General features: G+C 50.4%; 1 protein-coding gene across 2 annotated transcripts in view; it reads right to left on the bottom strand.

Annotated features, from left to right (window-relative positions):
* LOC140391602 (UDP-glucose:glycoprotein glucosyltransferase 2-like) overlaps positions 1-18984 on the bottom strand; it is a 731169-nt gene that overhangs the window by 51219 nt on the left and 660966 nt on the right. For both annotated transcript variants that reach the window (XM_072476257.1, XM_072476258.1), the window contains exon 28: positions 9410-9599. In XM_072476257.1, coding sequence (XP_072332358.1) covers positions 9410-9599 — 190 coding nt within the window. The remainder of the gene's footprint in view (positions 1-9409; positions 9600-18984) is intronic.

Below are 18984 nucleotides of genomic sequence, written 5' to 3'. Positions count from 1 at the left end.
GCAAGGGTATGCAATGCCCCACAAAAGCAACAGAGAGCCCAGCAGACAGGCACTCTAAATAAAGCCAGGACAAAGCCAATACATAGCGTTAGCACCCGTTCAGATCAGACGGACCTGAACGGAACGGACTGACGGTGTTCGGGCTCCCCTAGTTGGGTCTGCGACACCCTTTGGGATAGGTCCGGCCGACCTGTAGTTGCAGCAAAAATCGAGTTTCTCTGGGACACAGGTGGGTCCCGCACCACAATAATTTCCTCCACCATGTTTCAAAAGGACATGTGGCCCACTACAGCCGCCATCACCCTCAGCGGCTTTACAGGCCACTCACAGCAGGGACACATCACAGCCCCTGTACCCATTCAAATCGGCAACATCACCACCAAGCACCACATAGTTTTAGTCGATCTACCCCACACAGCAGAACACATTTTAGGCATAGATTTTATGAATTCCCACAATCCAGTCAATCAATGTGTCTGGAGAATGGCAAAATCCGCAAGAGCCCCCGCAACGCTTACCATAGGAGAATATGCAAACAAGATTAGCGCAGTAGGCGAATTTTGGTTTGACCCGACTACGATTAGCACGGACAAGCAGGTTAGGGCAGTTTTACAAAAGAACAGGACAGCATTCGCGACCCACAAACACGACAGTTATGACCCGTGGCTTACGCCTCCAGAGTCTTAGATGCTGTGGAGCAGGGATTTTCAGCCTGTTCGCAGTTTTTTGGGCAGTACAGTATTTTTCTTACCCCCATCACAATCCTCACAGAACACACCCCCACCCAACGTTTACTGGACGAACGACTCAAGGACGGTCCAGTTAGTCAGATTAGAGCAGCCAGATGGACCCTTCTTTTGCAGGGACGGGGCATCACTGTTAAAAGGACCGCGACCCACACTTTCTTAGCAGCTAACCTACAGTACCCAGGCACCCCCCACATATGTGAAATCATCTCACCGCACCACAACTCAGGCCCCTTTATTGCAAACCCCCCCCCAGAAAGATAGGTAGTTCACCCCAGAGCCCCCAGCACACAGACACGTGCAAACCTTTAAGAATATATGTGGATGGATCTTCCACAATATTAGAAGGGAAGCGCATAACAGGATGCGGCATTTATGTCGAGGAGGCGCAGGGACTAGAAAAAATAGAAATAAAACTTCCAGGACACTTAGGCACACAGGCGGCAGAACTTGCAGCAGTGGCGTACATTGTAGAACACCCAGATTCCTTCCCCAGCCCAGCAGACATATACTCGGACAGCCTCTATGTCTGCAACAGCCTTACAGAATTGTTTGTAGTGGCATTGTTTAATGTTGTTTGTAAGATCGGAAATTTTGTTAGGATCACAAGGAGGGGGTGTAGCCACCTGAGTTGGCCACTTCCCGACTTAAAATGGAGAACAGCAAAGGCTGAAGGGAAATTCAGCCAACACAGGCAAAAACTAGCAGGTGCAAGTTCACTGTGTATTAGACTCTGCAAAAACCCAGACAGCATCGATACAAGCAGCCACTGGCAGTCAGAGAAACTAGTTTGTCCCGGACGCTAGTTCAGAGGAACTAGTTTGTCCACAGAGACTTGTTAATGTGCCAGACGCCAGTACAGAGGAACTCGTCTGTCGACAGAACACAGACCCCCGTTCGTAACTGCCCTTCTGGTTCGAAGGAAGAACCAATACGGCAACCCCCCACGATGACTACATTTCTTGCCCGTTCTTGTTGGTTGCTCAGGCAGTGGGGAAACGGCATTGGGACCTGCCCTGCCTGGGAACCACCCTCTGGTCAGCTACGCTCGGGTAGAGCACACATGGCATTGGTCGCCGTCCTACCCGGGTATTCCATCCAAATATTACCCGTCGCGGCCTATACGCACCTCATTTCGGCACTTTTCGTTCAAAAAGTTTTGTTTTGTTTTCAGGTAACCCTTAGGTTGCCACCCTATGCTATTTACATCCTCACACATTTGGATGGTAAATCGCACAGCCTGCGAGCCGCCTGCACTGTTTCAGTATTTTAAAGTGAGTCTTGTCCGGAATATTTGGTATTAAAAAAAATGAGGGAGTCACACAGGGTGACAAATTGTAAAGGGAGAATTGGCCAAAAGGACAGACATAATAATGGACGAGATATTAAACCAAGATAGTAACAGACACTATGCTTGATCCCACAGAACCCCAGAAGCTCCTGGAAAAGAGACGAAGAGAAGAAAAGAGAAGAGAAAGAAGAAGAGCCATGAGGACATCCTCCATGTTGCGCATCACCCTAATGAACATTTGGTTGTGCGCGAACGCGAACCCCCTGACCCCCCCCCCCCCCCCCCCCCCCAAGCCGTTAATGATTCACTTCCCCATAGCACCCAGACCCCCGTCACAAACGACACCACACCATCTTGGTGTGACAGGTTTATAACCTGGTACTCCCTGTCCTACCTAATAGAATCCCTACTAGTATTGGCGATACTCTGCTGCATCGTGCAGACTATTCGTGTGAGGAAATGGCGAAGGAGAGCCTACTGCGCTCGCACCCCGGTCTATAGGATAAGATTTCCTATTTTTGGTTATGACCAGACCCCCGACCCCCGCGATCTACAATAAAGAACATTCGTTTGCGTTCTTTTTGTGAATAAAGAAATGTGTTTCATGAGCAATTGTACAATCCTGAGCTTGACTGCCAAGCCAGGAAAAATGTGAATAATGCTGCTATGGTTTTGTTTGTGTCATTAAGGAAGTTAGTATGATTGAATGTTTGAGCGAGTGTCGTTTATTAAGGACAATTAGAGGTACCGATTTTCTTATTTTGTAATGCATGTCCCTGTTTTGCCATAGCACCACTTAGAATGTTAAGTGTCCGCAAGTGAGGATACCCCGTGATGGGGTGCCTGAGTGCCTCCCTCTTCAGGCCCCCTAAGTCCCTTATAGCACCCCCTTTCTTCTAGGACCCCACCCATTACCCACCCAATCTCCCGGAGACCCCAACTTACCTGCCTTGCATTCCCCCACCCTTCAAACCCCCTATGCTCTCTTATTTCATGGGCATGGCCCCCCTTGCACTCTGGCTCTTGGCAATTACACCCTGGCACTTGGGTAGTGTCCTTCCTGTCTTGGCAGTGTCATCTAAGCACCATGGCAGTGCCAGGGTGGCAGTACCAAGGTGACATCTGGGCAGTGCCAAGGTGCCCACATTCCAGGGGGAGGGCCAGCAAGCCATCCTGCATTTACCCTGCCCACCCTAGGGTGTCCGATGGCCCAGCAGACTCCCCGGGTGCCATTCCGCATGGCCCACGTTTGTGCAGTCAAGCACTGATCGGCGCTCGTCTGCCGCCTTCCTGGAGAGACCGAAGAATCGAAGGAGACCGCTGGATCCCACGCCGGTAGGTTGTAAGTATGTTTACGACCTACTTCCGCGTGTGTCATTCGATCCTCATCATTTGGGCCGGGATTCCGACTCCGCGTCTCGCAGGGCTTTGGAGAATCCTGGGAGGTACGGAGGCTGTCAGGAAGCTCGCTGCAACCCTCTCCCGACATTCTCCATTCTCCGGCCACGTTGCGCTCAAGCGAGAGCCCAACACAGCTGGAGATTCGCGCCCTTAGTCTCTGAAATGGAGAATCCGGCCCAATATTTGTGATATTTTGAAATATTGCAATGACTAAACGTCTAACACAAAACCTCATAATAATGCTTCCAAACATTGATATCTTTCACAGGACATAAGGGGCTGGTTCATCCGTTTCTGAGGCTAAGTGCCGGTGCCAACGGAGAATCCGTGGTGTCCCACGATGAGAAAATTGGCGCAAATCCCTCACCGATTCCGATACCCGTTAGGGGCTAGCATCGGCGTCGCGTGGAACACCCACGGATCGCACAGAGAACGGGCGGAGAATCGCCGGGTCCCAGGCCGCGCATGCGCAGGGCTGACTAGCTGCAGCTGCGCACGCGTACACCCCCACCGATTGTGCTGGAGAACATGGCACCGGCTGTGCTGGACCGCCCACCACAACCCCCCAGCACATGCCCTGGCCACCTCCCACCACTCGCCCCAGCCCTAGCAGAAGCACCCCGGCAGCGGCACAGATCTCGGCTGAATGTGGCGGCGCTGGACACTGTTCGCGCCGGCACGCCAGCCTCACACTGCTGGGACCACACGTGGCCCGTGCTGTCGGGAACTCAGCCCATCGGAGGCGGAGCATCATGGGGGGGGCCGGCTGATAACATGCCAACAGTGTTGTGACTGCGTGTGCCGTGCGTCCCGATGATGCCAATTTGGAGTGGGTTGGGCATCGCGAACCGGAGTCAAACCGGCGCCTGCCCTGATTCAGTAGCCATTCTCTGCCCGATCGCCGTTCCCGTTTCCAGCATCGGGCTACAGAGAATTCTGCCCAAGAACTTTAAAGATTTTGTGAGGGGATGCATGTACGATTTCTTGACTCATGAAAAAATGGCTTCAATCTTCCCAATATTTAGCTGAGGAGGTGGGGCTCATGCAAAGCTAAATCTCAGGCATGCAGTTTAGTTGCATAGTTAGAGACGTTAAGATAGACTGACCTTAGCTTGCTCAGAGCTCTTTTGAAAGTGTCAATCTATGCCAAAGATGGTGCCAAGGGACAGCAAGTAGATGACAAGAGTTTTGGTCTTTCTAATATTCCAGCAGAGGAGATTTCTCCTGATACAGTATTGGGTACTGATCAAACGGTCTGGTAATTGAGAAACACAGGAAGGGTCGATAGAGGTAGTAGTGAGGTAGAACTAGATGTCATAAGCATGATTGTGAAACTGAGACTGTGTTTTTGAATCATTTTCAGATATGAAACCATGGACAGATACTTGGCGAGCACACCAGAGGCAATGGTGTGAGAGTGAAAGAGGAGCCTTTTACAGGTGATTCTCTAGCTATGTTTAGTCATGATATGGAGAAGCCGGCGTTGGACTGGGGTGGGCACATTAAGAGGTCTTACAACAGGTTTGTTTGGAGTCATTAGCTTTCAGAGCACTGCTCCTTCATCAGGTGAAATGAAGAGGTGGGTTCCACAAACATATATAGAGACAAAGTCAAAGATGCAAGATGATACTTTGAATGCGAGTCTTTGCAGGTAATTAAGTCTTTACAGGTCCAGTCGGTGCTACTGGAAAGAGAGGTAACCACAGGTTAAAGAGGTGTTAATTGTCTCAAGCCAGGACTGTTGGTAGTATTTAGCAAGCCCAGGCCAGATGGTGGAGGTTGAATGTAATGAGACGCGAATCCAAGGTCCCGGTTGAGGCCGTACTCATTCATGTAGAACTTGGCTATCGGTTTTGCAGGTGATTCTCTAGCTAAATTAGAATCGTTGAGCAAAAGCTGATAGCCAAGTTCCTGCCCATCCGGCAAGGCCCGCCTCATCCTTTTGTTACCATCAAACCCCTTCCCCCCTCCCAGAACCTCCCCATCCACTTCCTCTTGTAAGCACTTCACCCAGTATCATTTCTCTCCCCCTGCCATTCACACCTCCCAGGTCAAATTGAAACCTGCTCGACCAGGCTCCAACAACCGCGGCCCCTCCCCCCACCACACTCCCATTCATTAGCCAACTTACGTTTGCTAGTGTAATGAGCCCTGCCAGAGCCCCCCTCCTGGGTAACCCGGCCCCACGTGCCCAAAAGCAACCTCCCTTAAACCAAGAAACAATACAGAACCGCACCCAAAAGGCAAAAAGTAAATCAAAACCCAGAACACATGCAAACAAATCATTCAAGAGACAGAAAACAAAACCCCAATCAAATAGAAAACCCTCCAGAAGAGAACACAATTCCCGTCCCCACCACCAAAGTCCAAATCCCAACTCTAATCTCAGTTCCAGTCCTTTAGCCTTAACGAACACCTCCGCCGCCACCATCATCTCAAAATAAAAGTCCTCGAATTGTGAGTCACTCTCACTTTCGCTGGGTAGGCCACTCCGAATGCTGCTTTCACCTGTCCAAAGGTCAGATCTTGATGTTTTTGTATACTACTTCCCACTTCACACCTCATATCTGCTTCGCCCAACTCAAAACCTTCTCCTTCATGTGGTACCTGTAGAAGCAGACTATGACCATCCTTGGTGGCTCATTACCTTTAGGCTTTGGCCTGAGTGATCGATGTGCCCTGTCCAACTCGTAGCGGAAGGCATCTTCCAGCTCCCCCATCAACATTTTTGTGAAGTACTTGGCCAACCTCGGGCTTCTTTGACTTGTTCTCCAGGTGCTCCACCTTAGCTCTGAGCCCACTGTTGACCTCCGTCACCCTCCGAAACTCCTCACCCATCGAGGTGAACTGGTCGCTATGTTGTGACAGTGCCTCCTCCACCCCTTCTCTCCTTGCTCCCGTATCGCAACTGACATCGTCATCACTGCCACTTTTACCGGGGCCATCGCTACCTCCACCCACTCTTTCATTGAAGCCATCATCTCCCTCCGAAGCACCTGCATATGTTTGGCAAACTGCCTCTCAAACTCCACCAGTATCACCTCGGTCAGAGTTTCCACTGTGAGAGGACGACCCCACCCGACGACCCAGTCCCCGCCATCTTTATTCCTGCAGGACTCACTGTCTCGTTCGCCGGAATCCCCTTCTTTCCAGCACTTTTCTTGGGACTTCGACATTTCTCATCTTCCATATGACTTCCCACACCAACTCATCCAGAAACTACCTCTGAAAACAGGCATAAAAGTCTAAAAATCAGAGACTCGGATAGGAACCACCTAAATGCTACCTACATGCTGCCCCCGAAAGTCCCATTTGTAGACTTCTGTCAGGTCGCCTCTCAACCTCTGTCGTTCCAGTGAGAACCAACCGAGTTTATCCAATCTCTCCTCATAGTTAATGCCCTCCATCGTCAGGCAGCACGGTAGCACAGTGGTTGGCACGGTTGTTTCACAGCTCCAGGGTCCCAGGTTCAATTCCCTGCTTGGGTCACTGCTGTGCGGAATCTGCACGTTCTTCCTGTGTCTCCGTGGGTTTCCTCCGGGTGCTCTGGTTTCCTCCCACAGTCCAAAGATGTGCAGGTTAGGTGGATTAGCCGTGCTAAATTGCCCATCGTGTCCAAAAAGGTTAGGTGGGGTTACGGGGAGAGGATGGGGCTTAAGTGGGGTGCTCTTTACAAGGGCCGGTGCAGACCCGATGGGCCGTATGGTCTCCTTCTTTCTATGTTCATATCTGGCAACATCCTGATAAACCTCTTCTGTATCCCCTCCAAAGTCTCCACATTCTTTTGGTCGTATGGCGATCAGAATTAGTGGCCTAACTAAGGTTCTATAAAGCTGCAACCTGACTTGCCAATTTTTGCACTCAATGCCCCGGCCAATGAAGGCAAGCATGCCATATGCCTTCCTGACTACCTTCTCCACCTGTGACCCGTGGACCTGTACACCCAGATCCCTCTGCCTGTCAATGCTCTGAAGGATTCTGCCATTTACTGTACATTTCCCACCTGTATTAGACCTTCTAAAATGTATTACTTCACATTTGTCCGATTAAGTCCTAGCTGCCATCTCTCCAGACATCCAGGGTTTCTTGAACTTATTGCTCCTATTGGGAACATGTTGGATCTGTACTCTCCCATTTTTGTTTTGAGTGCTCTCCTGCTCTGCTTTAGATTTTCCCTAACAAGCTGTATCCAGTCAACTTTGGCCAGATCCTGCCTTATTTTAGCCAAATCTGCCTTGCCCCAAATCAAAACTGTCTTTTCCAGGTCCTCTTTTTCGTTGTCCATAACAAACTTGAACCGTACTATGTTGTGGTCACTATCACTATAATGCTCCCTCACTGCCACATTGAACACTTGTCCGGCTTTATTCTCCAGAACCAGATCCAGCACTGCTCCATCTCTTGTTGGGCCTTCTACATATTGATACAAAAAACTCCCCTGAATACATTTCAAGAAATCCGCCCCATCTAAACCCTTTACACCATGACTATCCCAATTAATGCTAGGAAAGTTGAAATCCCCTGGTATATTTACCCAATTATTATTCTTACACATATCAGTGAATTGTCCACATATCTCCACCACAATTTCGCATTGACTCGTTGGAGGCCTATAATACACTCCCAGTACTGTTGCTGGCACCCTTTGACTCCTTAAATTCCACCCATAAAGCCTCATTTGAAGATACCGGGCGCGATTCTCTGGCATTCCACTCGAGCAAGAGCACAACGGGCTGCAGAATCCTGGGAGAACCCTCCAGCGGGCCTCCCAATAGATTCCACGCCTAGCGGGATTCACCTAAGTCCCGCGGGATGTCGGAGTCGGTGCTCTGCCTAAAAGGGGCGGGACCAAACGTGCTCCCGGAAGTAGGTCTTAAACCTTTTTATAACATACTTGCCCAATATTCACCAGCCTCCCTCGATTCTCTGGCCTCCCCAGAGAGGCTGCAGCCTAGCGCTATTCAGCACTGGTCCACACAAACGTGAACCAGGCGGAACGGCACCCAGGGGTCTCCTGGGCCATCAGAGACCCTGGTGGTCAGGGTAAGTGAAGGGTGGCCCCTTGGCCCTCCGCCTGGAACGTGGGCACCTTAGCACTGCCAAGCTGGCAGGCGGGTCTCCGTGTCGGTCTGTGGCCTCTGGATAGGTGCAATCAGCCACGACCAAAGTGGATAACCCCTGTCACCCTGGAGCCAACCCCTCAGCCGGTGGGTGTCCTCGAAGAGGTCATCAACCGTTGAGTGAGCCAGAATGAAGGTGTCGTTCACACTGCCTCGGTATCGGCGGCAGACGTGCATGATGCGTATCTCATGGTCACACACCAGCTGCACGTTCATCAAGTGCTGGTGTGGGGACATGCATCCCATCGATTAGTCCTGGACCTCAGACATCTCGGAGATGGGCTGAATAGCCTCCTTCTGCACTGTATGTTCTAAGTCTGAGTCTAATTAATTCATACGCAGATCATTATTTTTGGCTTTTCTTTTTCCTTTCTCCAGAGGTTTATTCACTTATTTCTTGGCATCATTCAACACACCAAGTCATGCAAAAACAGATATCTATACCAAGCTATGGAATTTATCATTCCTCCCACTTCCACCTTCTGTCACTTCCAGCCCTAAATAATTTCTTGCTCTGTGTGCCACAATTCAGAAATTCAAATATTTTAAAAACACAACCTGGTTAAAATTATCAGGGCGCTTTTATTTTAAAGCTTAATGAAAGAAAGTGTAATTCCTGCAAGACCCTAATGAGACGCAGACAATTTCAAGTTTACCAATTTATAAGTGCGACACAATCCAACATAGTTATTTGGTTAATCACAGGCATTTCTAAAGTAATCGATTAGTCAATAAAACAAATTCTCACTCAGCAACTGGCAAATTATTTGTTAAAGCGAATTGTCCGATTGTACAAAATACATTGCAGCACAATTTAAGAATTTTATATCCGTCCTTGAAAAGATACTTACTTCTTCAAAGTGAATATTATCCAAGTCAATTGGGCTGTGTAGAGATTCTACCAACCAACTTTCAGGTGTAATCATGTTAAGGGTAAACAAAGGTATTTCTGGCATTTCGAGAAATTTGGCCATAGGTCCTGCTGATAGTTTGTTGTCGGCTGTGAACACCAGTTCAGGCTCCAACACAAAACGGTAAAAGCTGTGGAAAAAATATAATAGACTGAGTTTCTGTGCACTGCACAATGGTCAAAAGCTATCCATACAGTTTATGAAACAAACTTAAAATGCAACTGGTATGAAATATCATTATAAATATTGTGTTGAAATGGAAGCCCAGTGAGGTCCATATATCCAAATGTTATACTTAGTTAAAAATCAACTGCTTGGGACTTTGGGTAGCGGCCATGGAGGAGTAGGTCGCACATTTGATAGCTCCCAGTTTTTTCCGGATTTTATTGGATAAATCGGTGAAGAGTGAGACGGTGAGAAGAAATCCCCCTCCGGTGTATGGAGAAGTGGACCAGAAGTGGCTGTGTGTGAAAACAAAGTTCTACAAGGAAGACACGAGCAGAGCTGGCAATGCGGGAAAGCATGGCGGAGAAGCAAGGCTGCGGGGAGACGGCACAGTGGTCGACAGGGCAGCTGGTCAAGTTTTTTGAAGATTGCTTCGCCAAGCTTAAGAAGGATAAGTTGGACCCAATCAAGGCTTCAATTGATCAGGTGGTGCAGAATCAAGAAACCCATGGACGTGCGATCCAGGAGGTGGAGAAAAAGATGTCTGAGCATGAAGAATATCTAACCATGCTGGAGACCAAGGTGGAGATGATGAATCACCGCTCGAAAAGAATGCAGGAGGAGCTGGAGGATCTGGAGAACAGGTCTAGGAGGCAGAACCTGAGAGTCGTCGGCCTCCCTGAAGGCAGTGAGGGATCGGATGCGAGGGCTTATGTGACGAACGTGCTGGAGAAGTTGATGGGGGCTGAGGTGTTCCCTCGGCCCCTGGAAGTGGCTAGAGCGCACAGAGCCCTCGCGAAGAAGACCCGAACGAACGAGCCGCCAAGTGCCATGGTGGTACGTTTGCACCGAATCCTGGACAAGGTACACATTCTGCGGTGGGCCAAGAAAGAATGGAGCAACAGGTGGGAGAATTGTGAGCCGCGCATTTATCAAGACCTGGGTGCGGAGTTGGCCAAGAGACGAGCTGGGTTTAATCGGGCAAAAGCGGCCCTCTTTAAGAAGGGAGTGAAGTTCGGGATGTTGTACCCAGCCCGTCTGTGGGTCACATATGAGGCAGTGGATTTTTACTTCGAAATACCAGGCGATGCCTTGACTTTCATCAAGGAAAAAAGACTGGAGGTGAGCTAACGACACTGAATCCTTGGGGAGAGGATTGCATTGGCGATTTGTTGACAATCACTTTTGTGCTGGTTTGAATAAGTAGTGTTATGTGCAATAAGGGTCTGTTTCGATGGCTGAAGTTAACTTTGTCTTACTGGGAGCTGGGTGGAGGGGGGGGGGGAGTGGTGGGTTCTGTGGTTGGTTTTTCTGTGGTTGTTTTTCCACTGTTTTTTTCTGGTGTTTGTTTACTGGGGAATGCGATGCTTTGAATATGTATGTCCAAGTGGAGGCAAGAGAACAATGGGGAGACAGACTGTTTGGTACCATGGGTGGGAGCAATCAAGTCAGCTAGGTCAGCTGACTCACGGAAGCACAGTGGGGGCGAACAGGTGTTAAGCGGGAGCTTGATATAAGGGGTTGGGTTTCTGGTCCTATTACCAGTGGGGGAGGGAGCGGGGGTGGGGGGTGGGGCTGCTTTGCTGACAGGGGAGTATCTGTTACTGGGGACAAATGGCAAACTGTTACGGGACGGCGAATGTCTGAGGGTGGTTCGAGGAGACCGGGGACGCGAGCTGGAGGCTGGCCTAAAAAGGGTGATGGCTAGTCGGCGGGGGGGGAATCCCCCCCAGGCTGATTACATGGAATGTTAAAAGGGTTGACTGGGCCAGTCAAGAGGGCTCAGGTGTTTGCGCATTAGAGGAGGCTGAAGGCAGAAGTGGCAATGTTATAAGAGACACACCTAAAAGCTATAGACCAGACTAGATTGAGAAAGGGTGGGGGGGTTGACCAAGTATTCCACTTAGGGCTGGACTCAAAGATCAGGGGGGTAGCGATCTTGATCAATACGGGGTGGCATTCGAGGCAGGGAGAATCATATCAGACACGGAGGTAGAACATGCAATGCAGAAGGAGGCCATTCGGCCCATCGAGTCGGCACTGACCCACTTAAGCCCTCACTTCCACCCTATCCCCATAACCCAATAACCCCTCCTAACCTTTTTGATCACTAAGGGCAATTTGTCCTGGCCAATCCACCTGACCTGAATGTCTTTGGACTGTGGGAGGGAACCGGAGCACCCGGACGAAACACACACAGACACAGAGAGAACGTGCATACTCCGCACAGACAATGACTCAGCGGGGAATCAAACCTGGGACCCTGGCGCTGTAAAGCCACAGTGCCATCCACTTGTGCTACCATGCTGCCCATAATGGTGAGTGGGAAGCTGGATGGGGTGCGGGTGGTACTTGTGAACGTATATACTCTGAATTGGGAAGATGTGGAATTCATGAGGCGGGTGTTAGGTAAGATCCCAGACTTAGAGTCACATAACTTGATCATGGGAGGAGATTTTAACAGTCATTGATCTGGAATTGGACCGGTCAAAATCCAGGACAGGGAGGGTGCCAGCCACGGCAAGGGAATTGAAGGGGTTTATGGAACAGATGGGGGGAGGAGACCAATGGAGGTTTGCATGGCCATAGAGGTTTGCACGGTCAAGGGCGAAGGACTTTTTCTTTTTTCTCCCATGTGCACAATGTGTACTCTCGCATCGGCTTTTTTGTACTGAGTACTCGGCAATTGCAGTGTCAGATCATGCCCCACATTGGGTGGATCTACGGGTTAGTGTGGAGAGAGGGCAACGCCCACTGTGAAGGCTGGATGTGGAAGGCAGATGAAGTGATCTGTGGGCGAGTGAACAAATCCATCCAAAACTACCTGGAAACAAATGATACGGGGAGGTCTCTGCAGCAACGGTTTGGGAAGCTTTGAAGGCAGTGGTCAGAGGGGAATTAATCTTGATACGGGCCCACAGAGAAAAGGTGGAATGGGCTGAGCGGGATAGGTTAGTTGAGGAGATACTCCAGGTGGACAGGAGACACTCGGAGGCCCCGGACGTGGGGCTACTGAGGGAGCGGCGGGGGCTACAGGTGGAGTTTGGACTGTTGACTACAGGGAAAGCGGTGGAACAGCTGAGAAAGGCAAGGGGGGCGATTTATGAGTATGGGGAAAAGGCAAGCAGAATGTTAGCGTTCCAGCTCAGAAAAAGGAAGGCGGCCAGGGAGATAGGGAGAGTAAAGAGTAGAGATGGGATTACGGTCCTGGACCCATTGGGGGTGAATGAGGTGATTAAGGACTTTTACAGCAAATTATAGGAGTCGGAACCCCCGGCTGGGGTGGAGGGGATAAGGCAGTTTTTGGGTTAGTTGAGGTTCCCGAGGGTGGATGAAGATCTGGTGGAAGGGCTGGGCGCCCCAATTGAAATTAAGGAAATAATTGAGGGGCTGGACGGCATGCAGTCGGACGAGGCCCCAGGGCCGGGTGGAATTCTATAAGAAGTTTTCAGAGATTTGTGCCCGCTGCTGGTGAGGCCATTTAATGAAGCAAGGGAGAAGGGAGTCCTCTCCCCATCAATGTCGCAGGCCTCGATTTCATTGATCCTGAAATGGGAGAAGGATCCGGAGCAATGCGGGTCATACAGGCCAATTTCTCGACTGAATGTGGATGCCAAACTGCTGGCTAGGATACTGGCCACAAGGATAGAGGATTGTGTCCCGGGGGTGATAGGGGAAGACCAGACGGGATTTGTAAAGGGCAGGCAATTCACGGCCAATGATCGAAGGCTTTTTAATTATGATGCCGTCAGAAGGAGGGGAGATGGAGGCGATGGTAGCGATGGATGCGGAGAAGCCTTTTGATCGGGTGGAGTGGGATTACTTATGGGAGGTGCTGGAAGGTTTGGGTTTGGTGAGGGCTTCACTGACTGGGTGCAGTTGCTCTATCAGGCACCAGTGGCAAGTGTGCAATCGGCTGAGGCCGGGGTATTTTAAACTACACCGAGGGATGAGGCAAAGGTGCCCCCTCTCCTGCTACTGTTTGCTCTGGCCATAGAGCCATTGGCCTTGGCGTCAAGAGCCTCTAGGAACTGGAAAGGGCTGGTTCGGGGTGGGGGGGGGGGGGGGGGGGGATGGAGCACCGGGTCTCGTTTTACGCAAATTACCTGCTCTTGTATATTTCAGACCAGTTGGAGGGGATGGGGGAAGTTATGCGGATCCTCGGGGAATTTGGTAATTTTTCAGGGTATAAATTGAACATGGGGAAAAGCGAGATGTTCGCGATACAGACAAGAGGGCAGTAGAAGAGACTGAGAGAGCTGCCGTTTAGAATGGCGGGGAGGAGCTTTCGATATCTGGGAATCCAGGTTGCCCCGGAATGGAAGGCATTGCACAAGTTAAACCTATCCCGGCACGTAGAACAAATGAAAGAGGACTTTAAGAGATGGGACATGCTCGCACTATCTCTGGCGGGGAGGGTACAGACTGTGAAAATGACGGTCCTCCCCAGATTTCTGTTTGTCTTTCAGTGCCTCCCCATCTTCACCCCAAGGGCCTTTTTCAAGCGGGTGAATAAGGTTATTTCAGGCTTTGTGTGGGTGGGTAAAACCGCGCGAGTGAAGAAAGTGTTGCTGGAGCGAAGTCTGGGGGAGGGTGGGTTGGCGCTGCCGAACTTTGGCAATTACTACTGGGCGGCTAATATAGCCATGATTAGGAAGTGGGTAGTGGGGGAGGGGGTCTGTGTGGGAGCGGATGGAGGCGGCGTCATGTAAAGACACCAGTCTGGGAGCATTGGTAACGGCACCTCTCCCGTTCTCGCCGGCCAGATACTCCACAAGTCCAGTGGTGGTGGCGCCCCTGAGAATCTGGGGGCAGTGGAGGAAATATAAGAGAGTGGAGGGAGCATCAGTTTGAATCCCGAATTCTAATAACCATCGGTTTGTACCGGGTAAGCTGCATGGTGGGTTCTGGAGATGGCAGAGGGCAGGAATTAGGAGGATGGGGGATCTATTTATAGACGGGAGCTTCCACAGCTTGAAAGCCTTGGAGGATAAATTTGAATTGCCAGCAGGGAATGGGTTGAGTTATCTGCAGGTGCGAGACTTCTTGAGAAGGCAGGTTCCGGCTTTCCCGCTGCTGCCGCCACGGGGGATACAGGACAGAGCAGTCTCCAGTACCTGGGAGAGGGGATGGTATCAGATATTTACCAGGAACTTTTGGAATTGGAGGAAATTCCGGTGGAGGAGCTTAAGGGCAAATGGGAAGGCGAGCTAGGAGGAGAGATTGTGGATGCCCTAAGCAGGATTAACACATCCTCACCATGTGCCAGGCTTAGCCTGATACAATTCAAGGTAGTCCACCGGGGACACATGATGATGGTCCGGATGAGCAGGTTTTTTGAGGTAGAGGACAGGTGTGCAAGGTGTGAGGGAAGCCCAGCAAATCATGTCTACATGTTTTGGGCATGCCCGAAACTGAGAGGGTTTTGGCAGGGTTTCGCTAAGGCAATGTCCACAGCACTCGGCTGGTGCCTTCTCCGGAGGTGGCGATCTTTGGAGTGTCGGATGAGCCGGTAGTTCAAGGGGCGAAGGAGGCCGATGTCTTGGCCTTTGCCTCCCTGGTAGCCCGGAGACGGATCTTATTAATGTGGAGGGACTCGAAGCCCCCGAGTGGTGAGACCTGGGTTAGTGACATGGCTGGGTTTCTCAGTCTCGAGAAAATAATGTTCGCCTTAAGAGGGTCAATGGTTGGGTTCGCCCGGAGGTGGCAGCCGTTTGTCGACTTTCTCGGGGAAAATTAAAATGTCAGCATAAGCAGAATTCCAAAAGTGGGGGGGTGGGGGGGGTGGGGCAGACTGGTTTTTTTTCTTATTGTGGGGGGGGGGGGGGGGTGAAGATTGGGATGGGGTAGAAATGCTTATTGTACCATGTTGATGTCGCTGTTATTGTTATTATTATAAAAACTTGCAAATGCCCTAATAATTTTTTTTTAAATAAAACACCTGCTCACACTTCATGGTAGTAATCATGTGCACCACTGACCACAAATCCATGTCACTTCCACCATTCAGTCACAAATAAGTACAGCACAGTGGTTAGCGCTGTTGTTTCACAGCTCTAGGGTCCCAGGTTCAATTCCCAGCTTGGGTCACTGCCTGTGCGGAGTCGGCACGTTCTCCCCGTGTCTGCGTGGGTTTCCTCCGGGTGCTCCGGTTTCCTCTCACAGTTCAAACATTGGGTGGATTGGCCATGCTAAATTGCCCTTAGTGTCCAAAAAGGTTAGGTTGCAGGGATAGGGTGGAGGTGTGGGCTTAGGTAGGGTGCTCTTTCCAAGGGCCAGTGCAGACTCGATGGGCCGAATGGTCTTCTTCTGCACTGTAAAGTCTATGATACTAATGGGCAGGGTTCTCGGTTGGTTGACGCCAAAATCGTGAAACACGATTGAGTGGAGAATAGGTATTCTTGGGGGCCTCCGCGATTCTCCGTCTCTGATGCGCCGAGTTCCCAACAGCGTGGTTCAGTTGTGCTTTTAAAAATTGTGAAACCGGCGTTGTGGTTGCTGAGGGAGAGAGGGTATATGGAAATTGTCCAACATCGCCATAGTTTGCTGACAATTGTGCCGCTGGCTGGGGGGCTTCTGCCAGGGCCAGGGGGAGTAGCGGAGGGTGGCCAGGAGGTGGGCTGTGGGGTTGAGGTGGACGAACGCGCAACACCATGTCGCAGCCGGAAAGGCAGCCAGGCAGCTGCACACACCGTTAACAGCCCACTTTGAACTTCGGGCCATGGGTCATATAGGTGTCCCCCCACAGTCCAAAGATGTACGGGTGAGGTGAATTGGCCATACCAAATTGCCTCTTAGTATTCAGGGATGGGCAGGTTAGGTTACGGGGATACGTGGGATGCACGGATGAGTCAAAAAGGGTAGGGTGCTCTTATGGAGGGTCAGTGCAGGCACAATGGGCCGAATGGCCTCCTTCTGCCCTGTAGGGATTCTATGCCTCTACCAGTCTCGGTGTTCCAAACCATCACTGAAAATATTTCGCCTCAACTCTCCTTTAATTCTTGTTTAAAATTATGTCCCCTGGCTCTTGACCTCATCCTTTCTGGACTTTTCATAATTGCCTACATCTCGATTAATTATCCCCTCAACAACCAGTGTTCCAAACTATTCAATCTTTTCCCACAGCTAAACTTCTCCATTCCTACCAGGATACTTATAACTCTCCACTGTAGCTTGTCTAGTACGATCACATCCTTGTAATGTGGTGATCAGAACTGCACACAGCACTCTAGATGAGATCCAACTATTGTACTGTACAGGCCAAGCATAGACTCCCTGCTCATTTATTTTATGTTTTGATTAATAAAGGAAAATAGCTGGTTTTCCTTCTTAACTACCTTAGAAACATAGAAAAATTACAGCTCAGAAGTAGGCTATTCGGCCCATCTTGTCCATGCCAGCCCGAGGACACTTAGCTGCCCTTTCTAATCCCAGCTTCCTGCACCTTGTCCATAGCCCTGTAGTTCAGTCATTTTGAAACTCAAGGTTGGAACCTGCAGGTGGGTCGCAGGTGGGAGTCGGGGGGGGGGGGGGGGTTGCAGAGCGATCGGTCACGGCATTTCTGATCAAGGGACGAAGTGCCCAATGGTCGCGACCAGCTCTTAAAAATACTGGCCGCGACCGGCTTTCAAGAATACTGGCCATCCTGCCCATATGTGCATATGTGCCCCTCTACCGGATCTGGCTGTGAACAGGCCCAGAGCCCAGCGGGGCAGACTGCCTCCTCCTGACATCAGCACCTGATTTTTTAAAAATCGATATAGTCTTCCCACCAGGAGTGGTGGCAAAGAACAAGTCACGTGCTCTGTACACTGACAACATGTGATCTGGGCGCAAATTCATGGAGGAGAGTTCCATTTTGTAGCTGCAAGCAACAGGACTGCGTGAAGAACTGAAGATGAATCATTTTGTAATAAAGGAAGAAAGGGCCAGAGCCACAAACAGATCAGGATCTCACAATAGAATCTGCTGGAGAGAGCTTCCCAGGAGAGTCCACGACAGGACAAAGCAGTGCTGGTGTGAGCTGTATCCATAGCTCCAGGTTCACTGGTGAACAATACAATTCAGAAGAAACTGAATTCATGAGGTATGGCATTGTTAATTTTGCCAATGCAAATCAGGTTGCAAAGCACATGAGTGTTATATGCAGGGAAGTACTGGCAAATGAAAGTTTAAAACCCTCAAATTTCCAAAGGCGTTTGAAGACTAATACTGTGCGAGTTTGAGGAAAGAAACCTCTCGATTATTTTCAATGGATGCAGGGAGAACTTAAATTGTCAGATGCAGTCCTTATGGTGGCACATGTGGTTAGCATTGCTGCCTCACAGCAACAGGGACCTGGGTTCAATTTCCACCTTGGGTCACTGTGCGTGGAATTTGTACATTCTCCCCGTGTCTAAATGAGTTTCCACCAGGTGCTTTGGTTTCCTCTCACAGTCCAAAGATGTTCAGGTTAGGTGGATTGGACATGATAAATTACCCCTTAATGTTCAAAAAGGTTAGGTGGGGTTATTGGATTGCAGGGATAGGGTGTCATAGAGTCATAGAATTCACAGTGAAGAAGGAGCCATTCGGCCCATCAAGTCTGCACCAGCCCTTGAAAAGAGCACCCTACTTAGGCCCACGCCTTCACCCTATCCCCGTTAACCAGCAACCCCACTTAACCTCTATGGACACTAAGGGCAATTTAGCATGGCCAATCCACCTAACCTGCACATGTTTGAACTGTGGGAGGAAATCGGAGCACCCGGAAGAAACCAAAGCAGACATGGGGAGAACGTGCAGACTCCGCACAGACAGTGACCCAAAACGGGAATCAACCTGGGACCCTGGAGCTGTGAAGTAACTGTGCTAACCATTATGCTACCGTGCTGCCCCGTGCTGGGTTGTGGGGCGAGGTAGGGTGTACTTTGAGAGGGTTGGTGCAGACCCGATGGGCCAAATGACCTCCTGCACTGTAATGATTCTATGGGCTGCATTGTGTTCTCACTTGAGTGCAATGTGGCTGGAGAATCCAGGGAGTGGCCTCCAGAGGCACTCCCGGGATTCTCCAGAGTCCGGCAAAACGTCGGAGTCGGAACCCCACCCCAAATGGTCGTGACCGAATGCGCTTGTGGAAGTAGTGTGTAAACCTACTTACGCCCTATCTGCACGAGATCCAGCGGCCTCCCTCGAATCTTCGACCTCTCCAGGGAGACTGCAGCTGGGCGCCAATCAGTGCTGGTCCACGCAAACATGGACCAGGCGGAACAACACCCGGGGGGCTCCCAGACCATCGGAGACCCTAGGGTGGTCAGGGTAAGTGCTCCCTGGCTCTCCCCCTAGAACACTGCCCCCCTGGCACTGCCAAG

This window comes from Scyliorhinus torazame, chromosome 15 (genome assembly GCF_047496885.1).
Source record: "Scyliorhinus torazame isolate Kashiwa2021f chromosome 15, sScyTor2.1, whole genome shotgun sequence".
Taxonomy (NCBI): domain Eukaryota; kingdom Metazoa; phylum Chordata; class Chondrichthyes; order Carcharhiniformes; family Scyliorhinidae; genus Scyliorhinus; species Scyliorhinus torazame.
This window is presented reverse-complemented; position numbering and strand designations above follow the sequence as displayed.